Source organism: Alosa alosa, chromosome 17 (assembly GCF_017589495.1).
Source record: "Alosa alosa isolate M-15738 ecotype Scorff River chromosome 17, AALO_Geno_1.1, whole genome shotgun sequence".
In the NCBI taxonomy this organism is placed as follows: Eukaryota; Metazoa; Chordata; class Actinopteri; order Clupeiformes; family Clupeidae; genus Alosa; species Alosa alosa.
Window position 1 is genome coordinate 10798086 of NC_063205.1, and position 19908 is coordinate 10817993.

Below are 19908 nucleotides of genomic sequence, written 5' to 3' on the forward strand. Positions count from 1 at the left end.
CTCTTCTGCCACGTCACCCAGGCAAAACCACGCTACTTCAGACAACACAGAAGCTAAATGTGTGTGTGTGAGTGTGACTGTGTATGTGTGTGTGTGTGTGTGTGTGAGCGTGTGTGTGTGTGTGTGTGTGTGTGTGTGTGTGTGTGAGTGAATGAGTGCGCTGGCTAAATGCTCTCCATGTGGAATCCCCCTTTGTGGGACTACTGTGAGTACTGCAAGGACTACCATGCAGTCAGCACTTGTGTGATTTGAAGCCATATTGTTCTACGGGTATTTCTGGAGAGAGAGAAAGAGCGAGATGCTGTACTGGTCACCTTCACCTCTTGGCAGAACTGGGTGAACAACACCTGATACACACACAAACATTCATCAAATATTCACACAGGCCAGTTCACTCATCCTCAGGCTACCTGGCAGGTGACCACTTTTCAGCAACACACGGGAATCCAACACTCTGTCAAAAAAAACAAAAACAATTACAAACAAGTACAGCTCAGGCCTAACCTTCAGAGCATATTCAAACCAACTCTGCTGGGTCATGGCGATTTCATGTACACTGGCTTCCCCACAGGGTTGCAGGTCGGCCACACCACGCAGTGAGTATTTTTCTTAAGTTCAGGACGCCAGCCAAGGCCGTCAGCAAGGCCGCTGCAACCCGATTTTGTGGTGCTGATCTTGTGGCGAGCGGGCAAAGTCGAGCCGAGGCGAAATTGCGGCGCTGAAAATAATTCATCAAGTGGCCTATATAAACCATCCGCCACCGCTGGCAGCAGCAGCAGCAACGTTAAACCTCGTGCGACGTGACGCCACAAAGGGGCAAGTCACACGCTGCCTATTCTTGCGCTCAATGATTCTGCCACTGATCTTTTAGAGTGTGGATTATCCCACCGCTGCCACCGCACCCAATTTGGATGCCAGCAGCGGCACAACGCTAAGCAAACTGTAGAACTCATTCACAGTTCTGCAAGTGAGAATGCCCTTCTCGAAAGCTAGACGAGTCATTGAACATCACCGGAGATTAATTAACTTTTAGTGGCTTGCATGAGTCACTGGCCACACAACACAACTCTGGAGGAATACAGCGAGGTTCCAGGAGTTGGATTGCTAGTTGGTCGTGAGAAGGCCAATTCACACGTCCAGTTTCCAAATCCCCATGCAGCATGCTATAATAAGAGTAGGTGTTTCACACAGCAGTAAATCATATTCTCACGCCTGTGAACGGTGGTGTGAGGAAAATGACAAATCTCCCAGAGCCACATCTTTCCAGCTGAACACAAAATCACTGCTGCTGATCAAGATAAATATCACCAAAGCCTAATTTGAGCCTCGGGTCCACAACCCCCACTCTCTACCTTCCCATTATGAGCCCCCAATCTTACACACACACACATACAGACACACACACACACTGCTACCCAGAGGAAAATCCCCACACATTCATTCCCTCCTCCACAACCTCTCCTCTGCAGCAACTCATCATCACTCATTCTCTGACACCTGCCATGATTTATAATGTCCATTCATCAACCAGAGGCTTGCTGTAATCGCTGTGGAGAAATCAATGTTTGGATGCTGAGGGGGGCAGAGTAGAGTCACCACACAGCTTCTGCTGATCCTTCAGACGGTGTTGGAGGGCAGCATACAGGAAGTGAGGTGAAGGCATTCACAAGGTCATGGACATGACATGCATTGGGCTGTTACGTTTGGCATACCGACGTCTTGCCTGACAAAAACTCAGTGTTTGGTGTTTTAAGCCACCAACGTCATCTTCCGGGCAGCGCTGCATGGAAGGCACTTGGGTTAGGTTAGGTGCCTTGAAGTCAATGGTCGCAGCGCTGCCTGGAAGTCGACGGTGGGGGCTTAAAACACCATCGAGCCAAAAACACGTCTGCTGTCAGTTTGAACATGCTGGGAAGATGTGGTAACTGGTACAGCTTGCACAGTTAGGAAATCCTGAAGCAGTGGGATTGCAAATCTAGCCCCTCATGGAAAGAATTCTGTATGACGAATTGAACAATTCAAAATGGCTCAAAAATCAGAATGTAAGTGTATGATTGTGATATGTTAATGGTTTCACAGGAAGCAAAACGTTGTTTGGGGCACATTTCCATTTTCAATTTTTATCTAAAGTGGAGGGACAGTAAGTGAATAAAGTCACAACCAAGTGCAACCCTCAAACTGTTTTCGCACTGCAGGTAGAAATGGGCGTTTTTAGTCAGCCAGAACATAAAATCATGAGATAAAATGAGTAGCTGAGACAAAGGCCTTAAACTTTAAAGCGTAAGGAACAAAGCCTGGGACTTTTAGAACACAAAGGCAAAGCAAAGCAAAGCCCTCCAGATAATCTGTCATTCTGAAAGGCCTCTACACTGTGCTGAAGCACCTGCACCCAAACTGAGTCAGGGCTGACTGACTGTGTCTTGCAGTTTCTCGCTCTCTCCTTCCACACAGGAAAAACTCTTCTATACACCCTCACTCGCTCCCTCTATACACACACAATGTATTCCTCTTGTGTAAATGATAAGGTAGTAGTGTTAGCACTATATAGTAGGCTTGGTACCCTTTTTCCTCTCTTCGACCTCCCTTCCCATCATGCTTTGGCTCAGAGAAGCTTTTTTTCGCCCCTATGCCGCCATCGCCATGCCAACAGCTTCGTCGACCGCGAGATTTGTGCAATCTGCGGAATGCGGGCCACCCAGCCGGAGATGACGGCGCGACAGCCATGTGCCAGTGAGCCAAGAGCTGCGGCCCGGCAACATTGGCTGGCTGACTGTCAGATGAACATCCCCCCCGGGACAGAGAGGCGAGGGCGCGTCGGCGCACAGCTTGTGCGCAAAGGAGCGGCACTAACAGTTACCGACCACGGCAGTGAAATTGCCCACAGTGTCTCGCTGCAGACTGGCCTAGAGATGCGATGGTGAGGTGGTGCTAGCTATGCTAATCTCACGAGCTAAGAGATAGGCAAGTTGAAATGGAAGAGGTGTCTGGCAAGAGGGAAAAATAACATAATGACTAAATGAAACAGGTTTCTCCTGTCAGCCTACAAAAACACTGCAGGTAAGACAAACCCTTTGTAAACCGGTTGGGAAATTGTGATTTACACTAGACTAGCCTATATGGATTCTGATTCTTTGTCTCTCTTCCAACGAGCATCTGATCAACGCCACAGTGTGAGCGAAAGGCTTCAGCAACACACCAGGCATGACAAGCTGTCTTCCACGCACATTACTGAGAAAGAACCACAAGGCCAGCAATGAGAGAGAAAGAGAGAAAGAGAGAAAGAGAGAGAGAGAGAGAGAGAGAGAGAGAAAGAAAGAAAGAAAGAAAGAAAGAAAAAGAAAGAAAGAAAAAAAAAGAAAGAAAGAAAAAAGAAAGAAAGAAAGAAAGAAAGAAAGAAAGAGAGAGAGAGAGAGAGAGAGAGAGAAATATCTGCATGCTGTTCATTCAAGCTTCTCGTCTTAATATCGGAGACTTTCTGGAGCACTGTCAACTAACATGCATCAGCTCAAACACAGTCCAGCACACACACAAAGGATGGATTGTCCCTGCCTCCCGGGCACGGGGACCAAATCCTCATTTCCTTCTCACCCCATCTATATGTCATTTGCTTATCTGTAGCCTGTCGTGGCTCAACCATTAACCCAATCTCATCCCTTAATAACAACATTCCCCTGCCCTGGCTTTTCTGTCTCCCAAACCAAATCCTTTCAACAGTGACGCATCAAAGAGCAGTGTTATTCAGTTTAAACCAATGCATTGATGAACTAACACCACATCTATCCACTATGTGCAAAGTGAAGTCAAGTTTATTTGTATAGCACATTTCATGTGCCTCAAAGATATGGAGCAAAAATACATGGTACGCATATTACATAACCAAACATATGATATGACAAAGCACAGTCTCAAGCAGACTCAAAGCAAGCCCTGCCCAGAAGTCCTTCCCTCATTTCTTTTCAAACGTCAAGTGTGTGTTCTGCTGCTGTCAAGTCAATCCATTACTGTGGAGATGGCCAAACCTGTACTGAAGGTGTGCTGCTGAGCTGAGTTGATCACTGTGTCTAACAATAGCTAGAGATTGTGTGGGCTACACCTAGAAGGTAGTTAAAGCGATAAAACACCAAACATCCACATTATTAAGCCCCCAGACATTTAGATGAAAATGATAACAACCTTCATTGCAGTTCTCTCACTGAGCTACTCAGGGTACTGATACCGACAATCCATCTGATGCTACTTGTTTGACATTTGTATTAGGACAACCATACTTTTTGGATTATGTCTATGTTTTTCCTCTTACATAGTGATTTTAGCTTCTAATGCTATTATTACCAATATTTTCAGGTCCATGATATAAGTATACATGAGGTGGCTAGTGTATATAAGCTTATATGCCTCTACTGTAAAAAAAAAAAAAAAAACAGGGGTAAAAAACAAAACTAGGATAGGTAAGAGAAGAGTGATGCTCCTGGCTCAACATAGAAATGATGGAGGCTAACACAACTGGAGAGAAATGGGTATAGCAGCCAGAGAGCCATGAGAGAGATAATCCAGTTATGTTCCACTCTAATCGAGGAAAGATGGCATCCTCGTCCTCCATCATCTTCATCACTCTCTCCATCAGACCTTCTAGACCAAAGACACACCGCCACACCAACAATAGCCCTTCTTATGTTCTTCTTCTACTCTCTCAGAATAGGGTGTGGAAGGTGCAGAGTTCAAACTATTGTGTTTGTTATTCTCCCCTCTCTACCCCCAAGCTTGTAAGTGCAAGCCCACAGCAGGTGGTGCCTGCTGTCCACCAGACAGCAGACTCAGTAAGCCAGCCCCTCGTGGATTACTGAGGTAAGACCAGGCCAGAGGGCAGGGGGCAGCTCAGGAGAGGGCAGAGGAAGCAGGCTGAGACTGAGTACTGGGGAGTCTGACCACTGGCAGTGCTGGACGACTTGGTCAGAGAGATTCTCTGTGGAGGACGCTTGATGTGTCAAACAGCCTGCCGCGCAGGCAGTGGAGACTGCAAGATGGAAACAATGGACCCAATGTCAACACGCCATCCTTGGAAAGTCAGATGTCATTCAGAGAGGCATGAAATGAAATGGTTGCCTTCTGAGGAAGAGATTGACCCCAAGCTGAGCTTCAAGACACCTAAACATTGTCATTGTTCATCATCTAGTACTAGGCAGTGAGGAGATCTCTGGTATGTAGCCAGGCTTAAATTTAGCTTGTCAATCACACAGATGCCTTTTATTACATGGGCCCGTGTAACACTCATTGGGTATGAAATGTTTTCAAGACTCTCCCAATAGGAATCGATTCCGACAGCTCTACAGCTAACCTAATGTAGTGTCAAAGAATGTTACAGCTTCTCAAAGGCACAACATAACCTTTGCACATAAGAGCTCTAAGTTCCATCGACTCCAGACTTCGACCAATCCCTAAACTATGCAAGGCATAGGGGGATGGGAGAGAGCAGACTGGACATTAGTCAAATCATAAAACAGCTTAAAGTGAGGCAGCACACTGCCAACAAAACATGACTCTTAGCCAGACATTCTAAACAACGTAAACGACAATAAAGTGTCATGTGAGCTTCTAACAAAATAAAGATGATTGCGCAAAAGCTATGGATGGCACACAACTAGCTACACCTTATAATACCTTGATGGACATCTTTAAGCATATGGACTAGACTAGACTATCATTAAGCATATGGACTAGAGAATATTACTACAACAGACATGTTAAACACACATTAGACGGTACTGATGTAAAGAGACTGACACATTATTTTCTAGTAGCGTTTGGAACATGCTAAAATGTAATGTGCCATAGGTCGTTCCTCCATCGTGGAGTATCTTTTTACAGCAGCATAGCATCCTTGAGACGTTTAGGAACGAGGGAGGGATCATGGAAAACCCTATAACAAATTAGGTTAGGATGTTGGACGCAATGTTTAGCCTCGCACATGCTGTAAATATCAGTGTAGCAACTAGCCAGCAACAATCACCTTATGTTAGCTATTAAGTGATGTATGGCAGGTGCTAGTTAGCCAAAACATTGAGTCAACATGCGGTAATCTACCTTAGACACTAGGCAAGTGAGACAGCTTTATGCTATTAACGTTCATATCGAATGTGTAAGTAAGCAGTGCAGCGTTTAATGTTACAGACATTAGCAAACGTTACCAGCAAACAGAATGACTGAAGTTAGCTGCTAGGTTACGGACAGCTGATATCAATTTTGGTTAGTTAGCAACTCACCTTTGGACAGATCCACGGTCAGTTACATTAACGTCAGATCAGGGTGTCCCAGTCAGCAAGCTAGCCTGAAATACTCCGAAGTGCGATGAGAAAAAGTAGACATGGCGTTTCGCTTGACTGCTAGAAAATACCTGTTCTAACTGACATCAGCAGGTCGTCTTTGATCACCTAGAAGCACAGTGCGTAAGATGGTTACTGTAACTAAGGGACCGACCGAGAGATCCATCCATTTGCCCTGCCTCCTGCTGTCACACCTGCCCCTTTCTTCTCCTGTGGTGGCAGCCTGGATGGGTGGGGGCAAACCTCCCTAAGACGCATGCGCCCTAATTTGCTCCATACACATACATACTAATGTGGTAACGTTTTTCAGAGTAGGCTACCTTGGTTTGGCCAGCCAGCTTGGTCTGGGTGGCTTGGGGCCATCTGCATGCAGAAATAATGGATCAAAGCCTCAAAAGGACGTTTAATATCTGTACATGCAATGAATGACGACAGTGAGCAGTTGTCTAAACGGTCTCATAGTTGTCCTCCTCGTTCAATAGGCTATCAGTAACCTATTTCAAAGCGCTCGAGCGTAATGGTCCTTAGTTCAAGGTTTGTGCAACAGCGCCACCCCAAGTTTGATCTAATAGCCTACAGAGGATGTGGACTGCGCGAAAAACACTTTCTATGGGGTAACTCCTGTGGTTAGATTTCCCTGAGATTAGGCCTATTCTCGGTGGTTAGGAAGAAGAGATAATCACTTAGGTCTACATTTTCTTTATCTGAACAATTAACCGTCTTGGTTAGATGAAAGCATGGGTCTGCAGGCATGCTGAGAACGTTCCTTTATTTCAGAGTGTGGGAAGGAGGCGTTCTTGCCAGTAGTAGGCTCTATATCTAGCTACCAGGTAGGCATAAATAATGGCCAAAAGCCACAGCATAGTTATAATTAGTGCAACATTGTAACTCGTGAAGCCTATTAGGCTACACGAGCAATTCTGAAATAAAAACAGGTATATTCAAGTAAATCAATGTCACAATGTAACCTTACCCTGTTCATTTTAGTTTCATTTTAGTAGGCCTACACCCACGTAGGATACTGAAGGCGAGGTCTACGACATTACCAGTAAACCAGGTGGTGGTGTAGTCTAAGCGTTGACATTTGCATAACACCAGGAAGTTTTTATAAGTCGAATTCAACTGATCTCGTGGTCAGTTGTTCGTAGGCTAGACTAGGCTACTCTGTTCAGTGGATTCTGAGAAGATATGTGTAATTTTAGGGTCAGCCTAAATGCTGAGCCATGGCCAGATAACTGATCTTTGCTGCCGAGTTAGTTAGGCTGTTACAGTCGGTTACAGTAGGCTATCCTTGACAGCGGTGTTTTTTAACTATGGTCTCCATCTCCGTTTCCTTGGGTAGCGTACTGTTGACGTTGATTTCTGGGATATCTGGACTGAGAATTCTAAACCAGTCCTCTCTGAATTGTACTCAGCCGGTAAGTGTGACCACGGGTAACTTCATTTAATTTGCCATTACTAGACCTAGACCTACTATAATGTAAACAGGCTACTTTCACAGAGGCAGAATTTTCAATTGCGCAAATTACGCCTATTGCGTCATTAGGCTATTGTTTTAACAAATGGCAGGTGATTTTAAACAAAAGTAAACATTTTGAAAATATGCTTGCCAAATTCAGACTTTATGCAGTCTTAAACTTATTTAGTCTGCCTATAGTATCCTGTAGCACACACTTTGTATTATCAGCAAGTTTTAAGCGTGATGCGCTGTTTACTTAACTCTCTGTGCTCTAGGAACTGCGATGCAGAGTCCTTCAAAGTAAGTATGGATGGTATTGCTTCAGGCTACTCTTGGATATTTGTGTTTTGCTTTCAAAACTGGATTCGAAATCCCAGTAAAGATCTCTCTGTATTTCTTTACCATGTGGTCATTCACTCCATCTATAGCCTAATGTTTTATAATCTTTATCAAACCCATAAGATAATTGTTTAGATGACGGATGGCTAAAGGAGAGGCGGTTTACTCCTGGTTCCCCAAGGGATTTGGAGGTCTCAGTGAATGTAAGTAAGGATGAGAATGGCGACCTCCACCCTGTGCTTGTGGCTCACTGGAAAGCAAATGATGACGGTAGGTGAATGTCTGTCACAGCGTCTGCTTTTTAGGATAACTGTGTGGTTGAGTAGAATCACATTCTACGGATATAATATTTCACATTGCATTGGAAGCTCTTTGGAATATACGGAATACAATGCAACATACAATGCAACAAGTATTTTTTTTCATAACTTCTCTTTTAATAGGAAGCCTTCGTTTCCTCAAAGGAACTAAGCTTGATGTCTTGCACGTGGGTGAAAATTACCATTTCTGTTTGAAATATATTTTTCTGGATAAATTTCCTGAGATGAGGAATAGCAATCATGAACTGGTAAGGACAGCATTCATTTTAATACATATGTGTGCTGGCCCTAGCAGAACTGTAACAATAATTAATCCTGATATTTGTTTTAATTTGTTTTTATTCTATTCTTTTCTTTTTTATTTTCTATTTGCTCTTTCTATTTAGTGGTCATTTTCAACAGATCAAGTGATACTCCAGCCTGAACAAGAGTACCTTGTGACTGTCCACAACCTGCCTCTGCCAAACCTTGGTCACACCCATTACTATATACAAAAGAGGTTCCATGTTGCAGGTAGCCAACATCTGAGTGAATTTGAGATCTACTACTGAAATAAGTCCATACCCCCACCACCACCCCACACATTTTGCTTTAGGAAGGGTGCCGTATTTGATGATGAAGATGAAGATGTAAATATTTGATGTTTTTTCTTCAGGTTGCACAGATAAAACAATACGGAAAACCAAAACATGTGTGGATAGTGGTGAGTGTCTGAGGTCTATGCCTAAGTATTCATAACTTCTGACACACACATTTAGAAATGATCTGACTTTGTGTGAAACCAGTGTTATGATTTTCTTACATAGCACTCTTATATAAAGCCTACATTTGACATTTGACTCCTATTGTATACAATAACATACTTATTGGAATAATTTAGGATCTCTGTGGCAACCAAACATTACCTGGCGTGTGTCAGAAGGGCCCAGCACTCCAGGCGCACTCACTGTGAGCTTCAACACTGCAAAACTCGCCGACAACTATAGTGTGACTCTCAAATGTCAGAAGGACTCAGTGACTCAAGACCTGAAGGTACCCCACATATCCCCTCTCCCATTTCCCAATTTCTGACTCATGCCACTGTATGTCTGTTTTTAGTATACAATGCTAATGAGATGGCACACATTTATTGGCACAGTGTGATGAAAGCCAAAGATAAACTGAGAAGTGATTGTTCTTACAACAAGCTATTCAAATTTACAATGTAAAATACACGGAATACACACATTCAAAGATACACACAGACACCCCTTCCATATAGCTACACAGCCTTATAGGCTGCACACATTGATACATATAAATATAATACATGCTTGATCTGTGGAGTATAACACATACATTATACATGTGCTGCAACATGTTTTGCAGCGCACAGTATTTGAACGCATTATGTGACTTCAAAGTCAACAATGTAAAAAAAAAAAAAAGAGAGCACATCCTGTTTCTAACAGACATGTCTGTCTGCAGAGTACTGCTCATAGTGTGCAGTTACTTCAATACAGTAGATCTTATCAGACCAGAGAGGGAGTTCACCCATACTAAGAAAAACAAGCACTTTTTGCGCCTCTCAACAACATCAGTAGAGGAGACAAAGGCATTTTATCTACAACTCAACAAAAAAAAAAGCTGTTTCTTAATTTGCAAAATACTTTACTCTGTCAAGGGACATTCCAATTCATATCCATTAAGGATTTTAGGAAACATTCTGTTGCAAGTTGTGTATTTCCAATTTAAATATCTATTATCATTATAATGTAAGACAAATGATCACAGTTGTTGCTTGATTGCATCAGTAATAACATTTATTTTTTTGGCACATTTTTACATTATTCTTGAATGCAAACACCACAGTTTCAGTTGTGTGAGGATGGATAGTAATGTGGTCTGGCACGGCTGTGTTTGCTTTTCAGAAAAATAACGCAACATCACTGAATGCTGTGTATGATCTTGGCAGATTTCATTTGACTTGCTGTAACTTTGATTTTCAGGTTTGTATTAAGTATAGCACCATTTATAGTGTTCAACTCTCTTTTTGCTGAAAAATCTGCTGGTAAAAAAAAAAAAATCTAGCTAATTCCATCACAGTCAATGTTCTTTTGTTTCCTCTTGTTTCCTCTTCCAACATTCTCTTGTTTCCTCTTTTTCTTCTGTTGTTTATTCTTGCTCTCGTATTAACTCACTTCATAAATACTATATGGCTTATTGATTTACCACTTTGATTTGATTTTAAGCCACTTATACACATCAGACATTGGCAGAAAGATATTGGATTTTTTGTCTGAGGTGTGAATCTGTGAGATCTGGAGGCCATTTTCACCTCGATGACCTCTTTCCTGTCTGCTGTTTCATGTGTGTTTGTGGGTCACTTCTTCTGTACGGGGATGTCACTATCTATGATAATGACATCCCCGTACAGGATATGAGTAGTGAATAATTAATTACTGTATTATGTCTGTGTCTATTCCAAGATATATAGACTATGGAATTAGCCTGGAGAAACAACCAAACAGAAGAGAATAAAAAGTTATGTGTCCATTTTTAATCAATCTAAAAGCCATTATTATGTTTGATGCCTAGATCCAACCATTTTTTCCATCATGTGCCAATGACTGTGTCAGAATAAAAAAGAACATCATCATATGTACAGGTAAACTAAGTATTTTGACTAATGTAAAGAAGCACTGTAAGGATCATATGTTTCTCATAGGTTGTTGTTAATCAAATCCATTTCTTTCACTCGGTTCAGAACCACCAACTGTTCCACCAAAGGTGTACTCAAACCCAGCGACATTCATAGGCATCATTGCTGGCCTTCTGTTCATTTGTTCTATTGCATGCTGTTCTGCCTGGGTGTTTCTACGCTGCAGAAAGAGCCAAAAAGGTGGGTTAATCATTTACTATGGGGCCAAACACTGCACAATAGAACACTAGATCCAGTCACCTATGACAACCCCAAATCAGAAAAAGTTGGGACGTTGTGTAAAATGCAAAAACAGACAGAATGTGATGCATATTAACATATAAGTCTCGTATGTGCACTACACTAAGTAGCATTTGTTTGCCCAACTTGCAATTTATATTCCAGATTAGTAATTTCAAGGGCAATCAGTTTGCATGCTTTTCTAAAGTAAGGTTAACTAACAGGTTAAGTAAGGTTACAAACTAACTTTACAGTGTAGCACAAACTTCAGAAATTTTAGTTTACTTTATTGTTTACTTTTCCACCTCAAAATTAAGTAACACTCATTTTAGGTAAGTAATCTCAACAAAAGACAAAAACTGAATTCTACATTCTAGAAAAAATTAAGTAAGGAAAGCTAGTTTCCAGTTAAAATTTTGTACTAAATTAAGCTAAAAGTAACGGTGCAGTGTGTAGCTCAGTGGTCTGTGGGGTTAGGCGGGCAATCGTAAGATGGCTGGTTTGAGTCCCAGATGATGACTTGATGTTGCACATCGTGCCCTTGGACAAGGCATGTACGTCATCTGCATTGTCTCAGTCCACCCCAGCTGTAAAATGGGTACCAGCTTCTGCTAGGAGCTACCTGGGAGTTCCTGACCCAATGGCTAGGAATGGATTAACTAAGCTAAAAACTGTTAGTAAAAACTATTTTTGTAGTTGGGGCAATCACATCACTGTTAACTCAACAAACAATCTTAGGTTGGCAGAATAATGAATTTTAAGTTGTGCCCACTGGTAGAACAAACAATTGTTCGCAAAGACAACAGCATTTTTATAGTAAATGCATAAAACTTTGTTGGGAAAACATTAACTTTTATTTTTTACAGTACATATTTAGCTGCACAAAGGACCTTTTTGCAACCAAATCTGAGTGTACAAGATATTTAGATTGTTGCAGATTATTACATGCTGTTTTTTTCTTCACATTTTACACAACGTCTCAACTTTTTCTGATTTGGGGTTGTATTATTCTATTACTGTCTCCTGTACTGCACCGACTATATGCTAAGCCAGGGGTTCCCAAACTTTTCCACGACAAGGCCCCCCAAATACCACTAGGTTCTGGCCAAGGACCCCCTTGATGTGTTATTAAACCCATCGACAATACTATGGCAAATGTAAAAATACATTTGCTAATAAGCTAATCCTAATAATTATTTTAGCCACAAGCACTTTGCGATGGAGTATACAGTGTGTAACAATTATATTTTGGGCTTTCTGCTGAGAGCTATCTCTACTATTATTCCCAGTGGAAAATATATGCAACAAATTATTATAATGGCATTGTATAACAACCCTCATAGTAATAGGTATACTCAAAAAAATTCAGATGTATTTATTTGTTGCTTTTATTTTTCCTTCCAACTAGCTGAGGCCCCCCTGGCACACCCTTGCGGCCCCCCAGGGGGCCCCGGCCCCCACTTTGAAAACCACTGTGCTAAGCTTTACTTTACACAGCCCTCTGTTCTGTGGCATGTTGGCCTCTCAAAAGTGAAATGTTAGCCTAGAAATCTAGATGAATCCTAGTGGCATTTAATGTAATTAGCAGCCAGGGTTGTCTAGCAACTCTCCATTGGCTTGTAAACTCTAGTCAGGCCAGTCACATCATGTATAGAGTTGGTGGGCGGGCTTAACATAATGACGGTAGAGTTGCGACGGTTCCGTGTGATGCTGCTGCTGGTGAACAGCGGTCTTTGAATCGGCTTTGGCTGCGACTCGAGTTAAGCTTTTTTTAAGTTGGCAAAAGTTTGAAAATCTACCAACTAGCTCCGCTGGTGGGAAAACGAATGGGACTCATGGGTTTTAGCGCTTTCTAATTGTGTGCAGAGGGAATTTGAAAGACAACCGTTTATCCCGCCCCACAGATTGAGCACTGCCAATGGTGAGTTCCCAGACCCAACATCTTGATGTGGGTCTGGCTCGTCAGGCTAGTGAAATGTCCCTTTTGTCCTAGAAGTGCATGGTGATGACACTACCTGTACTAACATGGAGTATAACATTTGTATTATACTTTTACTGAGGCTTTTTGCCTCCTTCAAAAGAAGTATTTCCCGCCTTGTACTCAGTGGGATATTTATCTTACTTTGTACTGTTGAGGTCATGATTTCAGTGCTGTTATTCCACTGGACAAGAGAGCTGTGTTTTGAACAAGTGTCTTCAGCCTCACTTTTAATCATGGTTCTATTTTTGCATTGCTTTCGCAGGCAAAGTGCTCCCCCTGCCAACCATCACAGAGCCCCTTAAGCCTGCCCCCCGCACAGTGCTGATCATCTACTCCCAGGACCACCGCCTCTACACCAACATCGTGCTGAAGCTCTGCGCTTTCCTGCGGGCCAAGTGCGCCACGGACGTGGTGATGGACCAGCTGGACTCAGCGTGGTTGGGCACCGTGGGCCGGCTGCCGTGGCTGGAGCAGCAGCGCCGGCGCATCGACAAGGTGCTGATCCTGTGCTCGCGCGGCGTGCGCGCCAAGTGGGACGCCATGTGCGGTCAGCCCGCCGTGACCCTCATGGAGGACTTGCGCTCGCCCACCGACGACATGACCACGGCCGCCCTCAACCTGATGCTGCCCGACCTGCAGCGTGCCGCCTCACTGGGCAAGTACCTAGTGGCGTACTTCGACGAGGTCAGCAGCGAGCGCGACGTGCCGTCTGTCTTCGGCCTCGGCGTCAAGTACCGCCTCATGAAGCAATTCGAGGAGTTCTTCTTCCGCATCCAGGACATGGAGAAGTACCAGCCGAACCGGGTCAACACCATTGAGGGCATCGCCAGCGACGACTACTTCAACTGTCCCTCGGGTCAGGAGCTGAGGCAGGCCATCGAGGCTTTCCGCGCCTACCAGCTGGACAACCCCGACTGGTTCCAGAAGGAGTGCGTGAGCAGCGAACAGGAAGCGATTGACGAACGGGAGCCGCTCATCGACACAAGCCTTATTCCTCCGATTCTCAAGTGCGAGCCGCTCCTTAACACAGGCCCTCCCATCCTCCTCCAGGAAGTCAATGCCCGTCCCTCGGACCACCCAGCACAATGCGTTCACCAGCTCACCCCAGAGATCAACCACAGCGCAGTGGGTGCCTCTGTGCAGGAGCTGGACCTGAGAAACCTCCCCGGGAACCAGCCACTGGTGCACCTTTCACATCCAGAGGCACAGCCACGTGCGGTGGAGGATGCTAGTCACCTCGTCTCGCAGAATGAGCCACACCTGAGAGAAAAACCTGTCCTGCAAGAGGCCTGCGTTCAGGTAGAGCCGCTCAGGAATGAGGAGGTGCTGCCGTCCGTGAGCGCGTCCTATAACAAGCCTTCGCTCCAGGCCCTACAGCAGTTGCTGGCTCTCCAGCAAGTTCTCACGCCACTGGATGTACCCGTCCCTTCTGTGCTGAGAGCTCAGCCCGCACCACAGCCCCTGCTCAGGGGGAGCCCCTCCCAGCCCATGGAGATGGCAGAAGAGGACAATGTGGTGTATGCGGAAGAGGAAGCTGAAGAGGTGGAGGTGGCAGAGAATTTGGTGGTGAGAGATGAATCACTCGTGGTGGCGGGGACCGAGGAGGACTCTGGGAAAAGACAGTCGCGTGGCTCCGACCAAGGCTACGGCTCGAGGGAAACGCCCATCATTGACGCCCCGCCTGCGTCCTCCCTGATGGCTTTGGCTGCCCTGCAGCAGTCTCTGTTCATGGCAAGTCCCAGGACCTCTGGCTTTGGCTCCGAGACAGCACCAGGCACTGATGAGCCACAGTACAGCCCATCAGGTGACTGTGTCTTCAGAAGCTAATTGCCTCATTGACTTTGTTAATACAGTTGTTTTGCTTCACTTCACTTATAAGTTGGGCTGCACAATTATCACAATCGTAATCGTAATCGTAATATGAACCAACGCAATTACCTAATCCCAAAAGCTACAAATAATCGTGCACAATATATTTTGTCACATTTCAGATTTTTATAATTCATTTCATCCTCCTTGACTATGCCACTTCTGATTGGTGGATGTGCGTGTGTACGTACAGTAGTACGTGAGGAGCACAGAAGTTCTGATTGGTGAGCTTCACAGTTGGTTGGAGGCACTGTGTTTCTTGGGCACCTGGCGTGCTCACCATTCAGGGGTGGCACAAATTAAAGAGACATTTGAAATATTGAACTGAATCAATTCATTGACATTTCAAAATGATATTGCAAATCACAAAATATGTCCGAGAACTTGCAATTAGATATTTTCCCCAAATTGTGCAGTCCTACTGATCAATTACTGTTTGTATAAGCAAAAATGTCATTGCTGCATAAGTATTTATGTTTTATTAGTTTATTTAAGATGCCAGTAATTCCATATCTTATCGTACATGTAATAAGTACTTAAAAAAAGATTCATATCAGTTTACAGATACAATGTTTTCCACATGATATACTTTCGGTAAAGAAGTGGAAACTGGACATATATTCTGGCAACAATTTACAAACAATTGTGTGGTCAGAGAAACTGATTCCAAGGAAATGTTTGTGTGTGTGTCCCTTAAATTTTTTCAACAAATATGCATCGATCTACTTGACTACATTCTTTGGTAGGACAGGGGACACTTTCATAATCCTAAATCCAATGCATTGCAAACTAGTGTTCTGCTTCCTCTAATGGTTTCACATTGAGTAGATCATTTATAAAGAAAATGTATGTTTGTTTTAATATACCTTTACACACTTTGGTATGATGTAATTCATTCATCACTAGAAAATAAAAGATAAGGGTGGAGGGGGGGTAAATCTTCTGTACACCATGTCTTAAATTACAGTTTTCAATTTGTGTGTGAGTTTTGAAAGGAGGCACAAAATAATGCTTCATTTACTTAATGCACTGCTGGCCTGCATATTCAGTAGCTTTCAGAAAATAATAAATCATGCCTACATTCTGTGGCTCTCTGTTGTATTTCTTAATATTAATTTACTCTTTCTTAGGTATTACTGTTTGATGAACAGCAAATGCAGTCTCGTTCAGTTTTCATTTTTCAGTAGTGGTTGTCTGGACTCCTGCCGCCGTAACTCACACAAATGCAACTATGGGGACCGATTCTGATTAGTTTGGAGAAAATAATATTTGGTTTAATCCATTTTATAGGTTACTTATCGACAGTTCTTGTCTCTCTTCTTTTGTTGGACTATTTTGTTGCCTATTTAATGTCACCAAAATATTAATGGACAAGTCCAGTTATGCCACGAATGAAGCACGTCAAGCGTAATAATTGCAAGGTGTATTGGGTCTGTTTCTTTTTTTTCAGTTTAAATAGTTTCCAATTGGTATAATGAGTGCGGCAAATTGTCTGGTCGATCGAAATGTTATAATAACGACCGCCATGGGACATCTTTCAGCGCTCAAAGGGATAATGCCCTCTGATTCAGAAACAGGGAAGTAAAAGCCTTTCAAGTAGGTTAAGCTACGGCTGCACAGGCACGTCAATTTGATAAGGAATTGTTTAAACAAAGAGGTAGTTTGACAAAGCAATGAGAAAACAAAAGAGTTCAGTCACTATCATACAAAATATTAACCCAAACGGTATTTGGAGTGAAGTTTTCAGCTATTGTAAGCAAATTTCATGCCAGGAATGACATGCATTTTGCACATGATTACCCTGGGTAATTATGCGACTAATTATATAGCCTAGAGGGTCAGTTAAAAGTAGACGACATTATTGTATTCCTGGCATGAGACATTTCAGGAAAAAGACAAGACTTTCTACACGAAGAAGTCTATTAACTGTACCAAACGAGATTATGTTCTCACGGAATTGGTTTTAGAAAACTGGTTGGCATTATTTGGAAAACCCACGACATTTATGAGACATTACGTTGTAAGTATAAAACACCAATTTACATCAAAAAATGATACATTTCTTACTGAACATCACATATTCCATATTGCACCTGCGTAAGGTTAGATCAATTAAATGTATTCTCACCCTTAAAGTGCCCCACAAATTACGAGTGCAAATCACTGCAATTCACAAATCACTATTACAACCACTGGTCAACGAGGATATTTTTCTTGTAAAGGCATCAGAAAAGGTCCGGTCATATAGGCAGGTGTAGGAATGCATATGGTGGATTAAGGTTTGGTTTTAGCACCTGTTGGGAATTGAGCGTTGGACATTTTCATAAGGCTGAAAAAATTAAACACCTGCACCGATGCCTCGGGTATCCGGTGTGAAGTCAAATGTTATGACCGACTTTGCTGGCACGGATCACCTACGACTGAGTATTGACAGCCAGTGTGTTGACATACCCATGAGGGCACATGTCGTTCTCGGAGACACAGTGTGAGAATTGGGCCTGATTGCTTCCGCTGGCGTACCTCCGGACACCCCTCATGGCAAAGCACTGCTCAATTAACTCTATGCACTTGCAGCCCAAGAAGAACACGTTCTTGAACATGAACACCGTAACGGGCCCGTTGTAAACAAAGACCTGAAAACACCTGACCACCAGGAGAGGTGCGTTGACCAGTACGCCGGGGAAAAACCTCGCCCAAATCCAGCGACAGTTCATCTCCGACGCAGTCAATTCGTAAAGCCAGATAACTGGAACGATGAGGGCTACGAAGTACACCGATATGATCGTATAACGCAGGTAGACGTTGAGAATCTCGTTTTTCAGGAGCATCTCAACAAGGACGTAGCAGTCCAGAATGTCCACGCAGCTACTCACAAAACAACTTTGGGAATGGTAGCGCGTCGCCCCATTGAGGTCTTCGATGATGGAGTTGATGAGACAGTAAAGCAGAGGCACGGAGAGCAGCATGATTATCTTGAAGCCAGTGACCCCAAACGGCACTCTAATCGCTATGATTTCTAGGATGGATGTCTCGAGGATGAGAATCACTTTAGGTGTGCACGCTATCACATAGATTAGCCATGCCAGATACGCAAAGGTGAACTCCCCGAGGTTGCAGCCGAAGATGGAGCTCTTCTGGTGGAACCCACAGGCGCGCTCTCGCTTGCTCCGGGCATTTTTCACGAAGAAGATGCCCCAGCCTGAGACCACCACAACATCGGTGGCAATCCAGGAGCACCAGTAGAGATCCGTGAAGGCGATCAGGTACACATCCAGGATGCCGCCCTGCACTACCAGCAAGGCAAAACACATCATTTTGTAGAAGAGATTCCTCTTGGATTTGTGGACAAAAAGAGGAGCGGTCTGCATGAAATCACCCGATGTCATCATGTAGGCAGCGGCAGCAGCAGATGAAACTAGGGGCTGGGTGCTGCTCTCTTCTGGGTTGACACTGCCGCTGGACGTCTGGGTGTCTCTCCTGGACGATGCGCTCCTGGTGAACAGTTGCCCGTTATCCGGTGCGGCGCAGATTGGAGAGTCCGGGCAGATCGCCGCTTCAGGTCGGGGGTAGTTAGCCTCGGGATTGGCTTTAATGATTTCTCCGATCATTGTATATGTGCGTTCTCCTTATCTCTCCCTTTCTTTCCTTCACTCCTTGTGAAAGATGCTATAAGGAGCGAGGTAGGGATGCCCGAATCCCGTCATGGATTCCCATCTTCGTGGAATGGAATGCCTCTGTTGTCACAAATTAAATCCACGTTGCTCGTATCGTTATTTTACTCAATATTATTTAACTAGAGCTGTATATTAACACTTAACACTTTTGTCTCGTTTAAAACGAGAAGGAAAACGAAAAGGTCGCTGGTGAGAGAGGAGTTCTCTCATCAAGTTAATGTTTTTTCCCCATATCCACATCTTATAAAGTTCTGTTGTTCACCTCAAAAGCATCCCCGACGTGGGAGTGCCTTGCGTGGGTCTGCTACATAACTGCATAATTGGTACACTCTTGTACTTCATGGACAAGAGAGAAATTGTCTCGGTATTACTGCCATGCGCATTGTGTATTCTGCCCAACAACAGAGTCCTTCAGCAGCCTCCGTTTCGCTTTTTTCCCCTCCTTCATGTCACACACTCTCACTCGCATGGGAAGACATCAACCGACCGTGTAAACAAATTCAGACCTGGGATCCAATATTATGTAATATATGTTCTAGAATCCCATTCATTTAACCAGGGTTGTAGAGAAGATGGTCCAGACACGTTTTTTTCAATTCACAGTGATAACAATCAAAACATTATAAAAAGTCCCTGAAATAGCTGAAAGTTACTGAAAATACTTGGCCTTTTAGAGAGGCCTGTCCAAATCGCTCAAGGCATCATTTCCCACTCCTATACACAAGCACGATCAATATTAAGAATCAATACAATAATGTTGTCATACAATATCTTGAAAATAACCTTGTTTTGATCCTAAGACCAGAGAAGCATAACTCTCCTTAAATGTTAAATATAATTGGTCTGTAAGGACTACCATGTAGGCTACTGTATAGAGATTTTCTGTGAGGGCACCAATTACGGTCTCCTCAGTAGCTTCCTATTATTGCCTTGGAAATATACTGACATCTTTACATTGTGATGGCAATGAGGAGTGAATACGTACGTTATCCTAAAAAAACACAGTCATATCTGGTGAGAAAAATA

At 43.6% G+C, this 19908-nt stretch overlaps 3 protein-coding genes across 7 annotated transcripts in view; 1 reads left to right on the forward strand and 2 right to left on the reverse strand.

The window, feature by feature from the left end:
- Window positions 1-6606, reverse strand: part of LOC125310252 (RAB3A interacting protein (rabin3)) — a 34750-nt gene extending 28144 nt beyond the window's left edge. For 2 of the 4 annotated variants that reach the window (XM_048267480.1, XM_048267476.1), the window contains exon 1: window positions 6261-6606. The gene's annotated coding sequence lies outside the window, so the exon portion shown is untranslated. Of the gene's footprint in view, window positions 1-4913; window positions 5015-6260 lie in introns of all 4 variants that reach the window. The other 2 variants (XM_048267477.1, XM_048267479.1) reach the window with 2 other exon arrangements.
- A 177-nt stretch (window positions 6607-6783) lies between these two features.
- il17ra1a (interleukin 17 receptor A1a) lies at window positions 6784-16292 on the forward strand. Of its 2 annotated transcripts, XM_048267475.1 has the most exons (12): window positions 6784-6854; window positions 7663-7738; window positions 8055-8079; window positions 8242-8388; window positions 8562-8686; window positions 8825-8951; window positions 9094-9141; window positions 9319-9470; window positions 10349-10426; window positions 11016-11085; window positions 11185-11319; window positions 13602-16292. In XM_048267475.1, the coding sequence occupies exons 1-12, from the start codon at window positions 6838-6840 to the stop codon at window positions 15164-15166; spliced, it is 2565 nt and encodes an 854-aa protein (XP_048123432.1). In that variant the 5' UTR covers window positions 6784-6837; the 3' UTR covers window positions 15167-16292. The 2 variants fall into 2 exon arrangements, with proteins under 2 accessions (XP_048123432.1, XP_048123431.1); XM_048267474.1 differs by lacking the exon at window positions 6784-6854 and having other exon boundaries at window positions 7403-7738.
- tmem121b (transmembrane protein 121B) lies at window positions 15679-19330 on the reverse strand. The gene has a single exon (XM_048267481.1). It carries the CDS (start codon window positions 18814-18816, stop codon window positions 17623-17625), a length of 1194 nt encoding a protein of 397 aa, XP_048123438.1. The 5' UTR covers window positions 18817-19330; the 3' UTR covers window positions 15679-17622.
- Between the last annotated feature and the right edge of the window lie 578 nt (window positions 19331-19908).

Excerpts from the sequence above, each read along its gene's own strand:
- il17ra1a (XM_048267474.1), top strand. The coding sequence starts at position 7,634 with ATGGTCTCCATCTCCGTTTCCTTGGGTAGCGTACTGTTGACGTTGATT. Across the intron at positions 8,080-8,241 it reads GCGATGCAGAGTCCTTCAAA|ATAATTGTTTAGATGACGGA; the intron begins GTAAGTATGGAT and ends CAAACCCATAAG. Across the intron at positions 9,471-10,348 it reads CAGTGACTCAAGACCTGAAG|AAAAATAACGCAACATCACT; the intron begins GTACCCCACATA and ends TTTGCTTTTCAG.
- tmem121b (XM_048267481.1), bottom strand. The coding sequence starts at position 18,816 with ATGATCGGAGAAATCATTAAAGCCAATCCCGAGGCTAACTACCCCCGA.